Genomic DNA, 16,870 nt, shown 5'->3' on the forward strand with positions numbered 1-16,870 from the left:
GCTCCCTCCAGGCCGGCGGGCCCCACTGATGCTTGCTAGTCCACACAGCCTCAGGCGTGACAGGAGGTCTGCTGCCTCCACGCTCCGAGCCCTAGGGCTGCCAAGGTTGTCCCTTCCCTTGGAGAAGGTGTCCTTTCGGCAGCCGCATATACGACACGCTTGCGCTTATCACCGCATTTTTACATGTGTTATTCCACGTAGGAGGGGTCACCGGGGCCCGGTGCACTCCTTCACACAGGGCTCTCCCATACCAGAGACGTCCAAACTGAGGGCAGCCAGAGTGCGAACCAAAGAAACACACGGTTAGAACAAACGGACACCCTCTCCCGCCAGAGAAGGCCTACGCCCACACGGGCCCGTCCTGACCGCGTCAGGCTGGAAGTGTGAGGCCACCTTTACCTGTTCCGGATCCCACCACGTCCCGGCTCGGCGACTCGGCCATGGCATCAGCGAGCCGCTCCCGCAGGCCTTCCTCTGTGTGCTCCATGGAGGACATGTGCCGCAGCCCAAAGCCCTCGGGCCAGCTCCCACACACCTCCAGCAGGGTCACGCTCCGGTCAAAGGTACCTGCGGCACACACGGGACATCCGACCTTGAGTCCGTGCTTTGAGAGAGCGGCCCGTTCTTCTGTGTACCCACCACCAGCTCTCCCCACCCTACCCGCACCCCGCGGGGTCCCCTTCAGCGCTTCTCCAGGCTGGACGCAGGAGACACCACCACGACACCCGGGTGGGAAGGCAGAATGAAGCAGCTCGTGCCACGGGATCAGACAGGGTAGGCTTCCAGAAAAAAGACCTCAGAAGTAGGTCAAGGGCAGAGCACCTCCTTGCCAGGTTCAACCCAAACACCTCTACTTTTCTTTCTTTGAGGCAATAGGGCTTCCCTAACAGTTCATTTAAAAAAGGGGCTACGGGGCTTTTAAAGCTTCAGAAAAGTTTTCCGTACCACTCCATCCTCTGTAGCAAACCTCCTCGTGTTACATCTGAGGCTCAGAGAAGTTACGACCCAAGATCCAGCAGCGGGTTTGTGACAGACCTGGTTCAAGAACTCCTATCACCTGATGCCTCAATCTAGAGCTCGTTCTACTCTGCCGCACGCAGTCCCCTAGCTGCCCAAGGACAGACGGACAACGGGGTCACCATTTGGGGGATGCCAGCAACAGCACTGGGTGATAGAATCTTCAGCATAAATTGTTCCTTAACCCGAAGCTGCTCTCCAATTCCAAGACGTACATGGCACTCTACTCAGTGCCAAGATGAAATTTTACATGCAAGATCACTTCAAAGTCTAAATTTAAATTATTCTCCTCTATTATACAGCAAGTCTTCTGTGAAAGCTTATTTCGTCTACTCTCTCTTGGAAGGAGATTATCGTCATGCTCTGTTGCTTTAAGCACATACCATTTTCCCAGTGATTAGGTAACTGAATCCACTGCATTTATTGGGCTAGGTTCCTGCCAGCACCAGGAAGATGGGGAAAAAATGCAAATGCCAATGTTTCCTAAAGTTAAAAGTACGCACAACACACACTTTTTTATCAGGCCTTGCTTCTCCTCTTTGATCAGCCGTCAGAAACTATCTTCCCTAGGCGGTCAGGACTGGGCAGCGTCAGCACACACTCTCTGCCAATGACAGGTGGTAATAGAGAGGGTGCGAGCCCCAGCCCCGGCAGGCGGCCCTGCCTCTGATAATGGCCAAAGCATTGAGGTGATAACCGTTAGTAAACACTCCGACAGCCGGTGACTCCATACATCAGCAAAGAGGGCCAGATAATCCTGAGCTCTTCGGACCAGACAAAGGCCCTTGGCCAGCCCGCTGGGATTTATATGTGTGGCAAGGGTCACCACTGGCTCCTGAATGTCATCAGCCAAGTTTGGCTTTGATTTATCTCTTGCCTAATTGTGGGGTAGATTCCTGGTGCTGGGAGGATGGGTAACATCTATAAATGTATCTCCCCAAGAGAGGGAGGCCCACCTTGGGACTGGGTTGCTGGTTGCATCGGCTTGTCAGGTGGGACCCAGGAATGGGGAGCTGCCTGATACCACCTTCTCTCTTCATCAAGTAGGGTCAGGATGGATCTGGGGAGCCAGGCGCTGGTAGTGGGGGTGGGGCGCTCTGAGCGTCAGCCCTCCAAGGGCCTCAACTGTGCAGCCACGCCTTGTGAGTGCCAAGCCCAGAGCCAACCCGAGACCAGCATTAGCAACAACTCAAAGGTGCCCAGGCCCTAAGGACACACAGGGACTAATGACATAAGCTAAGCTTTTGATTCCACTCCCCACTCACTAAGTGATGTTAGGCAAGTCCCTCTATCTCCTTTTTCCATCTCTGAAGTAGAACTAATAACCCTGCCTCGAAGGAATGAAAGATTAAGCCAGGTTCCTGCCCGGAGCCTGTGTTCTCCTTCGGTGCTGCCCCACTCTTAACCGACAAGATCAAGAGCTGTAGCATCATGGTGACTCTGAAGAGTCTGCCTGGGACATGTACGCCTGGTGATTGCCAGATGAGGGAATTAGTAATGAAACATGGACACTCCTCCCCCTTGTACCCTCAGGGCTGCCGTGGCAGCTTTCTTATGGACAGACATGTCTCAGAGTCTGCCTCAAGAGCGGGGACGCCCTTACCTTCTGTCACTTCACAAGAGCAGTGTGCCTGCCCCTAAAAGGTGCTCAGTCAGAGTTAGTACACGCCGCTCTTAGAGGTCAGGGCAGCTAAGCAGATAGTGGGGCCAAGAGGAAGAAGAAAACAACATAAGCCAGCAAGATGTTATGACAAGAAGGGTTCAGGTATGAGGGTGGGCCTGGCCTACGACAGACAGCAAAGGCCAGCGGAGCACGTGGTATTTTAGGGACAAAACAACAGTAGACAGGAGAAAAAGAAATCATGAGCTGGTGGAGAATGGAAATAGAGCTGGACTGAAATGTAGGCTCTCAACACGTATTAACTACGTGGGTCTGGGCAAGTTCTTTACCTTTCTGAGCCTCTGATTCCGCATCCATAAAAATGGAAAACCAATACAACCCTATAGGGTTGTTGTGATAATTGCATTAGATAAATACACAATCAATCCCCTGGCACATAATGGGTGTGCTCTTGTATATGTTAATAATAGCAAATACGTACAACTTTATACCATTGGAAGCATGATCATAAATGTTGACGATCACAACAATCCTGAGAGGTAGAGTAGGTACTACCTCCAATTATTATGGGAGAGGAGCTGGAAGCTCAGAGAGAGTAAACGGCATGCTCGAAGTCTCTAAGTGACAGGCCCCTAATTCTTAGCTTGGAGTTCGTTCTATCTGTTTACACTTTGCTTCTCCTGGCTGCATCTGCCGTGGAGAATTGTTATTTTTTTTTTAAATTTAAATTTAATTCATTAACATACTGTGTATTATGAGTTTCAGAGGTAGAGGTCAGTGATTCATCAGTCTTATATGATACCCAGTGCTCATTACATCACGTGCCCTCCTTAATGCCCATCACCCAGTTACCCCATCCCCCCACCTCCCTCCCCTCCAGCAACCCTCAGTTTGTTTCCTAGAGTTACGTGTCTCTTACGGTTTGTCTCCTTCTCTGATTTCATCCTACTTTATTTTTCCATCCCTTCCAGTGGAGAACTGTTATAGGGAGAAATCACCTTTATCTTTTCTAACTTATTCTGCGGACTCTTGTCACCTTCAACCGATACCTTTAAAAAGTCTTTCCCACTCCCCACCAGCCCAGCTTCCTTGGAGTATCACCGTAATGCTGATGAGTCTCCTGTCTGTTGGATGGCACACGGGAGGGAAAAAACACTGATGGAAGATCTAATCTGTTCTCTCTTCACATGGGCATTGCTAGGAGGGTGCAGGTAGGAGGCTGGGGATACAAACAGTGTCCGGCAGGGGAGCACTGGATCGTCTCTACTGTCCTGAGAAGTCACAGAGAGGACCTATTGTGCTGGAAGGATCCCCCCAGAGGCTCTGCAGTGCCCCCTTCCTTGTCCTTGCCTTCCACCCCTGCCAGTGCAGATGAGGACAGCAAAGGAGCTCATGGACTGTCCCGGGCCCGGAGTGAGAGAGCTGCAGGTGTGTGCATGTCAGCAAGGGCTGGGGTTAAGAGGCCAAGCCCTTGGACAGTGAGGTCACCTCTGTGCTCTTAGGCGACTGTACATCGTGCCAGTGTTGTCTGCACGGCTATCATTCATCGGGTCGGCCCCGAGACACTCCACCAGATGAGCTGGCCCTCTGAGTCCCATTACGGGAGAAAGGGTCAGTTTCAAGGGGAGAAGACACTTAGCGCAGGCTGTTTGCAAAGCACAAAATATACGTACTTAGCAACAAAGATCTTTTGCTGAAGCAATGCTCTGCGGGTTGCAAAGCCCCCTCATATTATTTCAATTAACTCACACGTTCCTCAAATATTGATTAGCATCCACTATGATATGAGTCAAGCATGGCACTGAGATACAGAGTGAGCCAAAAAAAAAAAAGTTCATGGTCCTTCACAACACTCTGGGAAGCAGCAATGGTCACCATTTTACAGATCTGTATTTTACTGAGGCTGAGGGAGAGAGGTGAGGTAACTTAAGGGCATGGGTTTAGGTGTGACAGTCTTGCTCTGAGGCTTCTTGGGAGCCCCTTCCTTTAGGCTGCCTCCCACCTTATTCTCTGCACAGCATTTTCTAAGATTTGGTTCAAGTCTCACCTGCTCGGTGAAACCCTGAGTGACCACGCAGGTTATAATGAGAGCTGTTCCAGAAAGTCTGTTTGCACGGCAGGTTCTTTACCTTTCAGGTGAAGCTGATTAAAGTTCTGAACTTGCCCGAAAAATGTATGTTTGCATACATAAAATTATGTAAGCAATTTCATAGAACGTTGTAAAGCAATTATGGTTCTGTATGGTTCTCTGAAGTCCGTCTTCAGATCCCAGGTTAATGAGATCAGTTCCATGGGGTCATTCCCATCCTGCCTTGTGTTATTCTCATGATCTGCTCTCCAACCTAGTGTAGAAGCTCCTCGAGGGCATGGATTCCTCCATAATCCATCAGTCTGTAATAAGTACAGGACTTTGTGCATCATGCTTACTCAAAATATGTTTGCTTATTAACTGATTAGGACCATCTAAGAAATCAGACAGTCGCTTTGGAGTCAATACCCTTTGGGTAGGATCCCGGCGCCTAAACATCTAGGGCCAGGATTGGGAGGAATGAGCTGGATGTAGGCAGAAAAGGGAGCTAAAATTAAATAAGAGGAAGGAAGGAGGTTATAAGTGAGCAGAAAACAATGTCACGGTATCACTCTGCTGCCTTCTGTGCATTTATTTTAGATTGGAGACCCCGGGAACTGGAAGAACCGAACCACCTGCCTTGGATGGCACAGAGAGCCAGGCTCATACAGGTGAGCTTCCCGAATCCTGCTTTCCAGCTTAGCATCCTGTGTTACACTCTTTCCCCAGAGGAGAAATGGGTCAGGTTCTTGGGTTTCACAAACCCATTAAAGACATGCTGTGACAGCTGGTAAGCCTGCAGCTCCTGGGGAGCCTAGGGGAACACGTGCTCTGTCTTTTGTATACCATTGTTGAGGGGCAACGGAGCCTGAGGGAAAGAGGGGGCATGGGGGAGGTGGGGTGTTCCTCCGAGCTGATAGTGTCTAATCACACCCTAGCTATTTAGGAGACTGTGGCACAGCCTTCCCTGTGCCTCAATTAGGTTTAGCCCAGGACTTGGACTTCGATGACAGCCTGCTGATCAGATTTCCAGCCACTTGCGAGGCCAGGTAGCAGGAGCAAAACTCGTCATTAAACACAAGCCCTTCTGGGTGAGAGCTCACGACAATAATCACGTCCATGAGAGCTAAGAAATGATTCCAGGCAGGATGGAAGACACCACCGGAGAGCCTCCTTGCCTGTTCTCCAAACTAGCTCACTCAACAGAGCTGGGGACTGGTACTGTGGGGGAGAGCTCCTCTGCATTCCAGGCTGGTTCACATTAGCACAGGCTGAGGACATTAGCTTTACTTGGTACCCGGATGTGGCCACAGGCATATTTCACTATGTCAATATGCACTACGTTGTGACTAACGGAGATTGGTTCGCTGTGGGAAGGTGAGAGAATATGAGGAGCCTGTCTGCCCCTTTCAGTCCCTTAGGGTGGTTCCCAAGGTAACCATGATCCCACGCCCACAGACATGGTATACAGCAAAGGGGCCTAGACCCCGGCAGTCTTTTATGACTCAGATTATCTAATGGTCACCAAACTTGTGACAGTGTGCCACCTTTATCCCATATTCATCCATTTGGCTGTGGGGTTTGGGTTTTGGGGTTAAGTCATTTTTATTTTTCAAATTAAATTAAGTTAATTACTTTTTTTAAAAAAAGATTTTATTATTTATTTGACAGAGAGAGAGGCAGAGAGAGAGGGAATACAAGCAGGGGGAGTGGGAGAGGGAGAAGCAGGCGTCCCGCCGAGCAGGGAGCCCAATGCGGGGCTCGATCCCAGGACCCTGGGATCATGACCTGAGCTGAAGGCAGACGCTTAGCGACTGAGCCACCCAGGTGCCCCAATAATTACTTTTTTAAAGTAGGCTCCATACCCAGCGTGGAGCCCAGTGCAGGGCCTGAACTCATGACCCTGAGATCAAGATGTGAGCGGAGATCAAGAGTTGGATGCTCAATCGACTGAGCCACCCAGGTGCCCTGGGGTTAGGTCATTTTAAAGGATTTGGTACTCCGCTGGGGCGCCTGGCTGGCTTAGTCGGAAGAGCATGCAACTCTTGATCTCAGTGTCGAGAGTCTGAGCTCTGTGTTGGGTTTAGAGATGACTTAATATATAAAACATGAGAAAAAAAGGGAGGGATTTGCTCCTCCAGGTAAGAAGTAAATTGAGTAAGGAAAGGTACCAGCAGCAGAGAAATGCCTTCGCTAATGTTGGCAAGCCAGGAGATGCTGACGTGCCAGATGTGATGATGTTATGGCACATCTGTTCTCATAGGCCCTTGGGGCCACGGCTGGGAAGGGATTATTCATCATTCATCATAGGTCCACGAATAGACCGCCCTGTGTGGCCAACATATCAAGGGGTCCTAAGCCAGAGCAGAGGAGTCAACAGTAACTGAGACACCAAGATTTCTTTACAATTTAACAGAAGAGTTGTTTTGGCAACTGCTTTCACAAGTGCAGTGTATGATCACAACTCATACTTTAAAGAGGAGGAGACAGATCACAACTCAAGATACCAAGGTTATAACTGGACTTCTCCCATTAACTTTTCTGGCCACTCCAGGTCTTAATTTCCCCACTTACCACATGGACAGGAAATGAGTGACTCCCACATAAGAGGTTCATCACACCAGCATGAATAGTTTCAAATGTAATTAATAATAAATACACTAACAGAGTAACGGTGAGATGATGTTTGATGTATCCAAGGGTAAAGGGTACCATATTTCATTTTCCACGAACCAGAAAACATAATTAAGCATTCATACCATACGTGGTTTTCTTTGTTGTTGTTGTTTTTTCTTACTTAAAGGTATATGATAAGCAGAAGACCTGGGTTCACATGCCATCTCCTGCTATTTTCTCACTGTATGACCTTGGGAAAGTCATTTGGCCTCTTTGGACCTTGGTTCCTTTACCTGCCATAGTGGGCTGAATCGCATTTCCTCCCAAAATACGCTCACCTCAGAATGGGACCTTCTTTGGAAATAGGGTCTTTGCAGATATAATTAAGGATCCAAGATGAGAGCATCCTAGAGTTAGGGTGAGTCCTAAATCCAGTGACTGGTATCCTTATGACAGAAAGGAGAGGGAGGTCATAGAGCGAGAAGGCGGCCACGTGAAGACAGGCAGAGACTGGACTTATGCTGTGACAAGATGAGGAATGCCAGGAGCCACCGGAAGCTGGAAGCAGTAAGGAAGGATGTGCCCCTAGAACCTTCGGAGGGAGTGTGACCTTGCTGACAACTTAACTTTGAACTTCTGGCCTCCAGAAATCCGAGAGAGTAAAATTCTGTTGTTTCCAGTCACCAGGGCTGTGGTAATTTAGTATGGCAGCCCTAGGAAAGGAAGACACTTACAGAACAGGGAAATGAATATCTGCCTTCCAGGCTGTCATGAGCATCAAAGCTGCACAGGGCCACCCGAACCCAGAGGACTGCCTACCATGGGACTATGTGAGCAGCTCTTCAGAGGGGCACTAGGATTCTGTGAAAGGCTTAGAAAGTGAAGACGGTGGTCTGGGGACACCTCTAGGCCGGAAGACAAGGGCTAGATGAGAGACACTGGTGTGGGAACTCCATTAGTAAAACTGAGTGGTTCTGTGTGGGCCCTTGATGGGGACTCCCAGCACAGAAGTGGGTGTGTGGCCCCCACTTCCCTGAGGAGGCCTGCAGGGGGCACAGGAGGGCAGGGCAGGTGGCTCTTAGCTCCCAGGTTAGCTCCCTTCCGGCCTCATGATCTCCTTACCTCTCCCTACATCTGCGGGGGATGTTTTGGCTCCTGAATTCTTTAATAAATAAACAGGATCATACTCAACATGGGTAAGGATAAAATGAGATGGACTGTTGCTGGTGGGGAATATTATTGTTAAAAACTACCTGAAGGGCAATTTGGCAGTTTGTACTAAGAGCCTTTTAAAAACATGCCCAACCACTGATCTAGGGATCCACCTCCAGAATTCTAGCCCAAGTAAATAAGACGCCAACAAACCTTCATGCATAAAGATGCCCCTTGCCACTTTAACACTGCCTTAAAATAGGGTATTTGTGAGGTAAAGCATACTTCCTTCTTGCAGTAGAATATTAGGTGGTCATGAAAAATCATTATTATAGGGGAAATTCTTTAAGATATAATGTTAAATAAAAGAAGCAAAACAAAACTGTACAGTTAGTATTACTGAGCAACGTAAAGGAAGCAGAGAAAAACATTTTTAAAGAATTCACGACGAAGTATTAATCATGGTTGCCTCTGGGTAGCTGGGTTATTGGGGACTCTTCTGTTACGTTATACCTGTCCATATGTTTCCTGTAACTTTGGCAATCAGTATAAAGCAAGTGAACAAACACGAAGAAAAAGCCCAGAGAGAAAAAACGTCCCGTGCCAGAAACACATGCACTGGGACGCAGACAGTAGCCCCCTGAGGAGCAGCTGAGGGGACGGCCTCCCCTGAGCCTGGTCTTGACACGGCTGGGGGTAGAGGGGGCCTGCAGCTCCCCGGCCGGCATCTGACTCCTCTCCCAGTGTCCGTGGCCGGCCGCACGCGATGTTGACTCATCCCTGTGTACATCTGACATATTTCCTTTTAATTTGTGTCAGGAATGTGCACCAACCTGTGTGTGTGAAAACGGCAGAAACAATTCGACCTCTGTACAAATTTCATACATCAGATCAGAAAGGACCAGAAGAGCAATGCTGGAAGAAGTCCATTTTTAAATCAAGCCCCTTTACCTGTCATCTTCGTCCTGCCCGGCCACCCCAGCCTTCAACCTTTCGATAAACAGGACACGGCTTGCTAGGAGACACCCTTTCCTGATTGCCAAGGAATGTCTGAGCCCCTCACACATCATTAGGAGGTCATTGAGCCGGGCCCCTGCCTTTTGCCTGGGAGCACAGGAGATCAGTCATCACTGCAGGGCCCAATAAGGAGAATTTCGATGGGCTCCCCACTCAGAGCAGACCTGGAGGTGCCTCAGACAGAAGAGCTTTCCAAGTCAGGCTGACACTGGCATTTCCCAGACAGGATCCCAGAGACCTTTTCCTCCTCTGCTTTAAAACAGACACCATCAAGATTTCTACCCCTCCAAGTGGGAAGAGAAGAATCATTTTGCAGCTAGACTACAATGAAAATATTCCCTGTAGGATGCTCTGCCCTGCTTCTGAGGGTGGAGAGAAAATTTACACACGGCGCTCTGTTACAGGATTCCTATGGCAAGGCTCAGAATACACCGCAAGACAAACTATATCCTCGGAAACCTAACATCTCCTTTTTATTCCAACATCTCCCTGAATGGAAATAACTTCGCAGAACTGTATCTCTAAACACAAGTATGCACACAAACTGGGTTTTCTAGAATAGGCCCGCTCCCAAATAATTAGTCCTGAGATCAGATCAGATATCGGGGAAGGCAAGAGAACTAACATTTATTGTTTATTTTGTGCCAGGCATGGCCACTTTACATTACCTCACTGAAATTACCCCAACAAGTCTATGAGGTTGGTGGTGCTAACATTCCCATTTTACCGATCAAGCAACTGAGGCCGAGAAAAGTAAAATTTTGCTCAAGATGATGATGTCAAGGCTACGATCAAGATTCTGATTCTAGGTCCAAAGCCTGTACTTTCTCCACTAAAATTCATGCCGAATTTTCATTTTGAAACTACGGCTGCAGGACCAGTAAGGGGGTTTCCAGTTGAGCCTTCCTACTGCAGAATTTTTAAGTGGTTCTTGCAGTTGGGCAGTTGGGAGGCAGGACAAACAACCCAACCCAAATCCTGTGTTTGTCTTAAAAGAGATTTCAGTACTCTACAAACAAGCCAAATTTGAGGCTCTCAACTGAGGAGAACTTTGAAGTCTGAAACCTGGGGCTAAGAAGTCTTCTGTTTTTATTAATTAAAGAAGATGTTTCAAAATCATGAGATTTATCACGATGACTGGACTTCAGATGTGAAACTCAATATACACACAGACATGCATGGCTTGTCCTTTTGGGTTATTTTTGATCTTCCCTGAGGATCTGCATTTCCTCAGATGAGACCTCTCTGCTTCCTGGGCTGGCTGACATGTCTGGAGGCCCAACTTTGCAGGCCTGGGCCGCTGCTGGCCTCAGGAATTTCAAAGGCCAGGGAGAGAAGGGTGGGCAAGGTGGTTCCTACCCCCGTTTGTTCCTCTATGCCCCCAAGGCAGTAGTTGTGGGAAAGAAGGGAGGAACCCACTCTGAGCTGAAGGAGGGTCCTGGATGCGCCTGCAGGTCCCGGAGTTGACTGGTTTGACGCCCTGCCAAGTTTTGGTTTTGTTATTTTGGTAGTCATCTAACCACGTGGGCTTTAAAATGGTGCTCCCAGCTTGGGCGAGAGACATTTCCATTTGTAGCATGTGGTCAGCCTTCCGCTTCTCGCGGCCATCAAAACCTATCAGCTCTCACTCCAAGGGGCAAACCTGAACCAGATTTTCAGCCACAGGGGTCTTGGGAGGAAGATTTGTGCCTGGCCTGCCATTCTGACACAGGGTATATTATATAACAGGATTCCTACTTTCCAGGCCCTTACAACAAAGCTGTTCAGCAAAGCCTTGGCCTCAGGGCCTAAGAGGAGCAAGATAAGAAACAGCACTGTTTGGACAATGGGGGACACCCACTGAAGCTGGGGTGGTTTGGGACGGTTTCCATCAGTCGTCGTGGTTTGACGTGGGTGGAGGACATTCCACAGTAGGGGGGATGTCTGAGGACAAACACGAAGGCAGGGATGTTCCTCAAGTAGAGGCAGGAGGTGGAGTCCACTGGAGTGGAGGGTCCCTCATGAAGAATAATACCTCACGAGGTTTCTCAGAATCGGTGCCTATTTTCACATAGTTATTTCCTTTTGACGGTGGGACCACAGCAATTTGTACCATGGGCAGGACAGATACTGTTGGTTCCATTCTGTAGATGAGGATCCTGAGGCCCCCGATGGGGAAATGACTTGCCTCATTCACCTTCGTTTCTTTACTTTTTTTCTCTTTACTGAAGTGTAGTTGACTGTCACCTTAGTTTCTTGCCTCCCAGGGTAGTTGTGGAACCGTCTGTGAAGGTCCTCAGTGAACAAACTGGCACTACAGAAATATTATCATGGCGGCCTGAGGCAGGCGCCGAAATGGGATCACAGGGTAGACTGGTGACTTACTTTGCTGAAATCCTAACTAGTGCTGGCTTGGGCCCCATTGTCCTACAAGGACTTCCTTGACTTTTGGCCTCATTTCCTGGCCTTGCGGCCTGTGGGGGTGGGGTTCAACACGGTTATCACTTGACCTTATCACACAAGGTGTGTCCATGGCTTGTTCCACACCTGAAACAGTGGGGGTGCCTGGGAATTGTCATTTCCTGCCTCGACATGTCCAAGTGTTTGTTTAGCCTTGACTGGTCACACTGATTCATCATCAGCCCGGGCATGGAAACCAGGGAGGATGTAGGGAAAAGTGGAGAAGCTGCAGGAACACACAGTGGGATCAGTGAGGTGTAGAAATCTTAACAATGACAATAATCCCTTACACTGCACCCTGCTTTACCCTTTACAAGGTGCTTTCACTGCCTTAATCCTCACAACACCCTTAGAGAGGAAGGCGAGGCAACTCTTACAAGTCCTGGTCTCACAGCTGAGGAAGTGAGTGCAGGGAGTTACATGAGGGGCAGAGATGAGTTTGGAGAACCCAGTCCCGCGTGCTACACCTCTGCTAGTCCAAGTGTGGGCCACTGGCCAGCACAGCAGTGTCACCTGGAAGCCTGGGAGAAATGTAGCCCCTTGCAGGCCCTGCCCCGGGCTTAATAAAGCAGAATGTGCACTTAAATCACTTCCCCAGGGGGTCGTGTGCACACTGGAGTTGGAGAGAGCAGCTTATGCTGTATTCCCCTCACCCTTCCGGTGAGTATATCTGGCTCTCTCTACTCATTTAAAGACCAGGAAATTGAGGCCCAGGGAGAGGATGGGACACGGCCTGTGACAGAAGCAGGAGCAAACAGAACCTTGGTCTTGCAAAGCAGTCCTGGGCCCGCTTAATCGGGCTGACATTCAACTGCTGTGCGCCTTGCTTTTCCTCCTCCCTCCCTGCCCCACAAGTTCATCCCTCAAACCACTCTCAGCTGCCAGGCCCTTGGCCTCTCCCCTCAGTTCCCGCCCCGTGTTAAGTGTTAACACAAGTTCTAGGGCCTACGGTTAACACTCTATTAAAGCAAACAGGGAAGCTGAGACCTCCTGCAACCGGGGAAGAGCCAAGTGGGGGTGTGGAGCACCTGGGGGCTCCCTGGCACAGCTGCCGAGGGGCAGGCCTGAGCTCAGCTGTGTCTGCCCTGCCCCCCGCTCGGAGGCCCTACTGCCTTCGGGAGAGGGCCAGGGACGCCCTGCTTACCTGGGGAGGAGACGCTGCAGACGCCTTGTAAAATGCCCACTTCATTAGTAAGTGTGGAAAATGCCCAAATAACTGTGTTAAGCTGGTTATGATTTTCCCTGCACTCACTGGTCTCCCTGGGTGCCAAGTTTGGCACCTGTGGGTAAAAGCGATTCCTAGGCCATGGCTGGAGCTTGGGGCCAGGATTCCCCCTCCTCCCCCCACCCCCCATTTCTACTCCATCGAGGCCAATCAGGATGTTATTCATTTCCCTAGCTGAGACGCAAGTTCAAAGGGGCCAGGAGAGCTCCTTGGCCTGCCCCTGTGTGAGAAATGCCAATCTTTCCCATGAAGAGGAAGCAACATATTTTGTTTCTGCTACACTCATGCAAGGAGCAGCCCAGAATGAGTGTGTGTGTGTGTGTGTGTGTGTGTGTGCGTGCACACGCAGAAACCTAGCTTTTTATCTTTGGACCTATGGTACATAATGGATTCAGAGGAAGATCAGAGTCATCCATAAGGAGAGAGGCAAAAAAAGCCAAGGCGCCAAGAGGTCCCTCGCAGGGGCCTGGAAACCTCATGTTACTATCTCAGACAGACACGGACCTGTCATCCAACCTTGAGTTAGGGCTAACAGCTGAACAAAAGAATTTCTCATTGCGCTTCATTTGAGTTTTAGAAATGCCTTTAGGGTTGAAAAGCTACTTAGAAGAGCTTTCTCACATCCCTCAGACTGTTTAAAAAAAAAAAAAGTAAATAAAAACCAAGTGTATTTGTTGTAGAAACACCTACCAAATAGCTCAAAATGAACTTGCAAATTCACCAAAACTGTCCTGGGCAAGCCATTAACCCTTTCTGGACTGGACCCCCCTTTAAAATAAAGAGGCCTGGATAAGACCACTGTAATCTTTAAATGTAGGAAGTGACTCTTCTGTTGTCAAGATCCAAAATGGGTGGTGGTGCCCCATTTACTGAGTGAACCATTCCCCCTCCTTCTCGCCCTGCCTGTGGGGTCCACCTTCAAGGCCCAGCGGCAGTGGGCCTGTGCTCCGACTCTAGCTGCAATCCCTTCGCTCCATTTAGTACCTTCTTATATCTTATTTTAAAGACCATTGTGAGATGGGGGTAGGGGGCAGATCTCTTGGACAAATGAGGTGGTTATAAGGTCACTGAGCTCTCTATTGGTAGAAAGAACACTTGATTAAGAAGGGGAAACTGAGCGCTAGTTCTGGTGCTGGTGTGTTCTAGCAAGTCACCTCCTGGCCCCTCAGTTTTCTGCACTATAAAAGAGGAATAATAACGCTAGTTATTAGGGGCATCTGGGTGTTACAGTCGGTTAAGCATCTGACCTAGGTTTCAGCTCAGGTTATGATCTCAGCATCGTGGGATCGAGCACCACGTCAGGCTCTGAGCTCAGCGTGGAGTCTGCTTGAGATTCTCTCTCCCTCTCCCTCTGCCCCTCCCGCTCATGCTCTTTCTCTCTAAAAATAAATAAATAAAGCTTTAAAACAATAATAATGCTACTTATTATTACTGCTAGTTATTTATAATCCTCAAAATCATGCTAAGATTCAAATGACAACATGCATGATAGAGCCTTTAAGACTATGCTGTGTAACGGGTATGTAAAGTATTGATTTTACCCTTAGAAGCCAGATGGCTTTATATTGGTGGGTCTCACCATTTCCCTCCAGATCCTTTGAGACTTAAGGATACTATTTAAGCTGTTTGGCTTCTGGAGGTATGGGAATGTCCACACAGCCCAGCACACCGCTCAACCCTAAAATGGGAATGTGAAGTTACCAATCGTGTCTTCACTGGAGCTTTAATGCTGCACAAGACACTTAACTGCTACCCGTCAGGGTCAAACAGAGCTTACCCTGAACTTATTCTGATGTTCCAGAGATACTGAAGGACCAACAGCCTGCAGCACAGATCTTGCCACATAATAGGTGCCTAATGGGGGTGCCTGGGTGGCTCAGTCGGTTGAACGTCTGACTCTTGATTTCAGCTGGGGTCCTGGTCTCAGGGTTGTGGGATCGAGCCCCGCGTCAAGTCCCACGCTCAGCGCAGAGTCTGCTTGTCCCACTCCCTTGTCCTCTGCCCCTTCCCCTGCTCGCACACTCTCTCTAAAGTAAATAAATAAAATCTTAAAAAAAAAAAAGGTGCCTAATAAATGTTTATTGAGTGAATGAAGAACAAACCTTCACGATATTTTGATCTGAAGTGTGTGTCATGGGTCTGAAAAGGAGCACATAAAGGCATTCCCCAGCCACCTTACCTCCAGGCGGCAATGCCCTTAAACCTCTCATTCTAAAATAACTCCAAAAAGAAGGGGTCCCTATGCTCCTTGGAGCCACACTCCTTAGTATTCTCCTCAGCAGGTACCTTCTCCCTATAATATTAAAATAAGTATAATTAATATCTCTATTTATCCTGGAAAGATAATGTCCCAAGATCAAGTGCTTAGGAAATATTATTTATCCTGACTATTCATTCATGACAATGTTTGAATTTCATAGATTTGCAATTTCACAGACCCTCTGAACCACATGTATGCCTAATAAAATACCTTTAGTAGAGACAAAGCCCTTATTTACAAAATTGATCCTGAGAATAGTTGTATTAAACATGCCTCATGATGAGGGACAGTGGGCAGTGTTAGATCTCAAACATATAAACAGGGAGAGCCAGCTCTGGCCTTGGCAATCACCTAAAAATGTCTTCTTTGTCTACAGATGGTGCCTCTTCCAAACTTCTTTAATAGCTTTTTAACATATGGTGGGTTTTCTTTCTTTTTCTTTTTTTTTTTTAAATGCTGGATCACATTCAGGCCCGTTATTCCACAAAATGGAGCGGCCAATCAGACTGTCTACACCAGAGGGCAGTGAGGATGCTCTAGTCCAATAGCTTTCAGAAAAGCAGTGCTAGACCAATTATCTGTCTAAATGCAGGATTTCCACCGGACTCCTGAATACTCAGACAGTTGCTCAGAAGCTCTCCTTTAGATCAATGGGTGAGCACTTCCATCTCCATGAATCTGAGGAGAGCCACAGAACCAGTGGCTCAAAGGATGGGGACTCTCCAGAACTTTAGGTGGAATCTGTCTGTGTGTAGGGTGGGAGGAGGAGGTGTGGTTTGTATAGTTGGAAAGAGCTCCCAGGTTATTAATCAACAACCTCTGATCTGGAGCCTCATTCCCAGATTTTCCTAATGGGAAGAATCACCTGGGGTGCCTATGGAATGAACAGATTCTCAGGCCCTTCTCCAAGATGATCCAGTGCAGCGGTTCTGGGATAGGGTCTGATTCTTACCTGGGAATTTGGGGAACCACTGCTCTAGAGCAGCAACCCCTCAAATCCAGCCTTATGGAAAAAGTGTCCATCCTCCCCTGATCGTGGTAGCTCAGCCATAATCACGTGGTCCCCTGCGGCAATCCAGATACCACGAAGGACAGCCGACTGTGCTGGCAAATTGCTGACTACTCCCCATGCTTCCTCCTCCTTCCCTGACCACCCCCAAGTCTCTCCCGAAGCCTAGCTTTGTTCCCTTGCTCCTCAAATGGTCATGCTTCTAAGGGTTCCACCCTTCACCCCCTTCTCTTCCTTCTCTGTACATTTCACCTGGGTGAACTCATCCATTCCCATAGTTACAACTACCACTGACCTCCCCCACTGCACTTCTGACCCGGTTCTCTCCTGGCCTCTGAATCCACTCATGTCAGACCAAACGTACTCCACAGGCACCTCCGACTCACTATGTCCAAAGCAAATTCGTCGCCGGACTTCTCTGAAACTTCTTCCTTCTCAAGATTCCC

The 16,870-nt window shown here is 48.7% G+C and overlaps 1 protein-coding gene across 1 annotated transcript in view; it reads right to left on the bottom strand.

Annotated features, from left to right (window-relative positions):
- BCAS3 (BCAS3 microtubule associated cell migration factor) overlaps positions 1-16,870 on the bottom strand; it is a gene marked incomplete at its 5' end in the record, with an annotated part of 537,991 nt that overhangs the window by 23,031 nt on the left and 498,090 nt on the right. Inside the window, one exon of the mRNA XM_081805976.1 lies at positions 400-567. Coding sequence (XP_081662102.1) covers positions 400-567 — 168 coding nt within the window. The remainder of the gene's footprint in view (positions 1-399; positions 568-16,870) is intronic.

The sequence above is a fragment of the Leptonychotes weddellii genome, chromosome 15 (assembly GCF_054177405.1).
Source record: "Leptonychotes weddellii isolate Sample4059 chromosome 15, ASM5417740v2, whole genome shotgun sequence".
In the NCBI taxonomy this organism is placed as follows: domain Eukaryota; kingdom Metazoa; phylum Chordata; class Mammalia; order Carnivora; family Phocidae; genus Leptonychotes; species Leptonychotes weddellii.